Raw genomic sequence first — 4,691 nt, 5'->3', positions numbered from 1 at the left:
TCCCTGCACACTCAGTGACTGTATGGGGGCTGCCATTTGTACTAGGCTTTTGTTCTATAGAAATGGGGGGGGGGTAACATTCCATGTTATCACTCACTACCATTTACCTTTTTTCCACTTGCTCAGAACAGAGGAGAGTTATAAGCCACTTTGGATCCCTGTTGGGGAGAAAAGGGGGATATAAATGAACTAAATAAAAAATTCCACCTTTGTGCCCCGCTGAGTTTTGTTCCTTCCTGCCGTACTAAAAGTAATCTTCTGTTCCGACATTCCGGCCAGATTAAATCCCATTTACATAGTCTGCTAAGTCCTCAGAAACACTTTCTGGGTAACGGTGATCTCTTTAGGAAAAGCTGTTTGTATTTATGTTCCTGTGTATGACACTTTTGTGGCTGACAGATTTCTTGGGGTTTTCTCCCCCCCCACCACAGCAGTCAAAATACAGAGTTATTAACAAAGATCAGTGGTACAATGTGCTAGAATTCAGCCGAACTGTCCACGCAGATCTTAGCAACTATGATGAAGATGGGGCATGTAAGTATTCCCGTTTTAATCAAAATACCGTGTTTTGTTTCTAAGAATATGGGCAATATCACTATCTTCAATATATGTAATTGCTTCTGACACAAGGCCAGATACATTTGTGGCCCCACAAACAATTTTTTGTGTGTGTCATTCAATTCCAGATTGGAATATTCCATTTTTGGTCATGACCAGCTAGTACAGTGAGCTTGAAGTGTCCAGCTGCCATCTAGGAAGTCAGTTTACCAAGAGCTTCTTGTTGCAACCTACAAAAGTTGTTCCTGTTGATTCAGAAGACTCTTCCTTGAGAGCATAAATTTCATTTCAAATAACTGTCTATGGCCTTTTCTTCTGTCCTCTGATGACACAAGGAATGAATCAGAGAGACCTTTATAGGTCAGGGTTTGGGGTTTTTTTTTTAAGTTGTGCAGCACAGTGCAACAGGTTCCCCTTGAAAGTATACTTAAACTGTAGTAAGACATGTCTGTTCTGTAAGCGGTGCTTGCAGCTTCCAGGTCCACTGAAAGGGAATGCAGACTAGGTTGAATCGACTGATGTAGCTGACCGTTGTGACTTCTGTGTCTCAAAAAGTTGCAGTGACTTTTGTAAATTTTTACCTCAAGAACTTGTGCCTATTTTGTCCTCGGCATGACTTCTAAAAGCCTGGGTTGGAATGGAATGCATGGACCAATTAGTTAGTAATTACTCTGGCCTTGATCCACTAATCTGTCAACAGAAGGTGCTTGTGGATGCAGATTCCCTCCCGGCAGAAGTCTCCTCTTACCCCTTTCCCTAGCTGTTTGCCCACATTGCCCCTGATCCCTAGGAATCATTTAATCTGGGGGTCAAAATGGAGTGTAGGAGGGAAGGAAATTGGGCGGGGGGGGGAGGTCAATGGCCCCATGCTGCATTCCAAACCCTTTGTTAACTCTTCCAATTGTAGCTAACGATAGACATCTGAAAAGCTCTAATTAACCCATAACACCACAATATGTAACCGGTATTGCTCCATTTTTCAGGGCCTGTTCTTCTCGACGAATTTGTGGAGTGGCAAAAGGTTCGCCAAGCATCATAGCGAAAACAGCTCGGGGGGGGGGGGAGAATGCTGGCTCTCGCGATGCCCACCTCTTCAAAAAACTGAGTCAAGAAACCATGCGTTCACATCCTTTTGAACTTTATAGTCATTTTTTTTCCTTTTATTTTTAAAGGAAGCCTTGTTACATGTGAAACAGGCATTTGAACCACACCTCTTCTGAGACTGAAAGATGGGGATTTTTTTTTTGTCTTAAGTTTCAATCATTTCAGAACAATAAACATTCAGATTTTCAACAGTCTTAAAAATGAAGGAACATCCCTTGAGTTAAGAGCGTAGTTTCTGTACTCTCAAAACCAAAACATTGTATGCTGCATTGGAACGGCCCCATCGGGGGTATTTTGAGTCCCGGAGCTGTGTTTTGAAAAATGTAGTAGGATATGGGTCAGGTATGGTAGTTTTGCAAATGGAATGACTGTCTTTAGGGAGAATGATTGTTAACGTTAGGCCTTGGGTGGTGTTTTACTGACGCTCAGCTTCATTTGTGCCATAGGCCGCCACTTCACAAGGAAGGCGTGGCCTTAGTTCCATTCGTTATGGGGTTTTGATTGGAACCTTTGTAGCACACCACAAAGATGGCCTACCTTCAGTTCAGCTTAACTTTAACTAAGACGGTGTCTATGATAAAGCAACTGGAAGTTCTTCAAACAGTAATTAAATTGTGTTGTTTTTTAAAAATTGTAAATGGTTTGTAATGCTAAAAAAACCCAACCCAAATATAGGCCCCTTTAATGTACACTGGACTGAACATTCAGAGCATGACTATCTTTACTCCCAGATCTCCCGATTTGGGTAACTCTGTTAGTGTTACTTGATAAACTGGTTGCATTTCAACATGGAGGTAAAAAGTGGCTGCACTTCCTTCATGTGGTAGATGGCTGCCTGTCAAGAGCATGAGAGAGGAATTCTCTCTGTGTGTGTGTGTTGACTTAAATGAGCAAGTGTAGAAATCTGAAGTGTTGAACTGGCTCTGTATTTGAATACTTGAGCACCATCAAGTGCCATACACTCAAATGTTACTTGGATAAAAATTAAAATTGCCTCCCTGCTTGGGCCGAACACAGTTGTGCCCAATATGGTTTGCAGTATGTAAATCAATTAAATGTGTGAACAACGATAACCAGTTAACTGGTGGGCAGAGATTCGAGAAATAAGCTGGCATCCGGTCAGCCACCTTCAACTCAGTTCACTGTTTCCAATCAGCTGTACCATCTCCTTAGCGAACCTGGATCAACCTTGTAATATGTGGTGATATCCCCAAAGCTTACCAGGCTAGGTAAGAAGTGGTAGTATTTGGCTCAGGATAATAAATGAGGAGGTGTGCTCTAATTAGGTGCAGGTCCTGCCAACCTAGCAGTTCGAAAGCAAGAAATTGCAAGTAGATAAATAGGTACCACTTCAGTGGGAAGGTAACAGCGTTCGTGCGCCTTGGTGTTTAGTCATGCCGGCCACATGACCACGGAAATGTCTTTGGACAGCGCTGGCTCTTTGGCTTTGAAACGGAGATGAGCACCGCAACCCTAGAGTCGGATTCGACTGGCTTTTGAGCAAGGGAACCTTTACCTTTACTAAGACAAGATAACCTATTGTTTGGAGGGGGGATTATGTTTTGGTCATCGTTTTTGGAGTTTTACTCCAGTATCTCTTTCTAGTACACTCTGGATTTTTTATTTCTGCAAGGGAAAATGACAGTGCAGGGATGAGGGGGTGGAGGAGGGAAAGGAAGCATATGTAGACTTTCCTGCCATAACGTAACATCTCATACTGCCTTGTGTTTGCCCAATTGCAGTTTTTAAAACTTGGGGAAACTTAGCCTCATGCAAACATATTTGGTTGATCTACCAGTTTTTCTTGTGGATGGACATAATAGCAACTTGTTAGTATTTGTTATCTGTCATGTCATGCCACTTTCTTGGAAAACCTTCCCAAGGCTGAATAAGTCCTGTTGATAGCACTTCTGATGCGTAGAGTTGGGCTGCAAGCCTGCTAATTGGAGCAATACTCTTGGCTAGTATAAGGTGGCTGTTCCCACACATCCATTCCACTGATTTGGACATAGATTTTCTACTGCCAACATCCAGAGCGTCTAACCCAAGGTTCCCCAACATGGTGCCAATGTATGCCATGGTGCCTGCCAGTACTTCCCCTGGTGCCCACCAAGCTTTTCAGAAAATGGGCATGGCTGTTGTAAGGCAGGGCTTATTATTGGCTGCCTTCGTTCAAATGAAAGGATTTCTTCATGGCTGTGATAATAGGCAGCCTTTGGAGGCTCAGGAGACGTGGCAGGCATCTGGGCTTTCACTAGTCCGTGTATGACTCCATTTGTCCTCCAGGCTTTCCTTCTTCACAGGAAGCGTGAGGAGGGAGCTATTTCCTTTGGCTCTGCCTCCAGCAGTAGCCATTTTAAGGTGGCACTCGTCACCACCCCCTCAAAATAACAAAGATGCCTGCTGGCCCCAAACGTTTGGGGACCCCTGGTCTAACAGTTACACATCTGCTACATCCCGACCTCCAGAGTGTAATAGGTTTGTAGTGGTCAGACACTTTGGATGCAGGCAGGGGAAAACCCATCTGGAAATCTGTGAATTGGAAGCGTGGAAACTCTGCAGTCCCTAGCTGAGTCACGACATCATTTCATGAAGACCTTGAAATGGTAATCTTTAATGGAATACTTCTTACATGGGGCTTTCCAGAATAGGCTGCCCTTAGGATGGAGTCTACCTAAGGATGGAAGCACTGTGGGAGTAAGGTGACCCCGACCCCCCCAAAAAAACCACATACCTTGGCATGTCTGCCAGAGACGGTATTAAATCACTTTCTAACACTGCCATTTTCCCAGGTGAGATACTTTCTCAAGCATTGATCTGGATTGGAGGGAAGGAGCATGAAATTGTATCCGGAAATAGTCCTTGTAGATGAAGCAGTCATTCTCCCCCACTACTTTGCCACGATGCCCTCCGCAGCCGCTTGCCCCAACGCTGCTGTAGTACGCACAATAACATTGGTGTGAGCCTCTCATGCCACCTCAGTGGGAATCACTTCTAAGGAAATATGCACAGATCTGAACTGCTAGGAT

The 4,691-nt window shown here is 44.0% G+C and overlaps 1 protein-coding gene across 1 annotated transcript in view; it reads left to right on the top strand.

The window, feature by feature from the left end:
- The window catches only part of DCUN1D5 (defective in cullin neddylation 1 domain containing 5), a 16,323-nt gene extending 13,316 nt beyond the window's left edge, over window positions 1-3,007 (top strand). The window contains exons 6-7 of the mRNA XM_015413101.1: window positions 432-534; window positions 1,542-3,007. Coding sequence (XP_015268587.1) covers window positions 432-534; window positions 1,542-1,597 — 159 coding nt within the window. The 3' untranslated portion in view covers window positions 1,598-3,007. The remainder of the gene's footprint in view (window positions 1-431; window positions 535-1,541) is intronic.
- Window positions 3,008-4,691: the final 1,684 nt, after the last annotated feature.

The sequence above is a fragment of the Gekko japonicus genome, unplaced genomic scaffold (genome assembly GCF_001447785.1).
Source record: "Gekko japonicus isolate JY-2015 unplaced genomic scaffold, Gekko_japonicus_V1.1 scaffold3232, whole genome shotgun sequence".
Taxonomy (NCBI): domain Eukaryota; kingdom Metazoa; phylum Chordata; class Lepidosauria; order Squamata; family Gekkonidae; genus Gekko; species Gekko japonicus.
The sequence above is the reverse complement of the archived record's forward strand: the minus strand, read 5'-3'. Positions and strand labels throughout refer to the sequence as shown.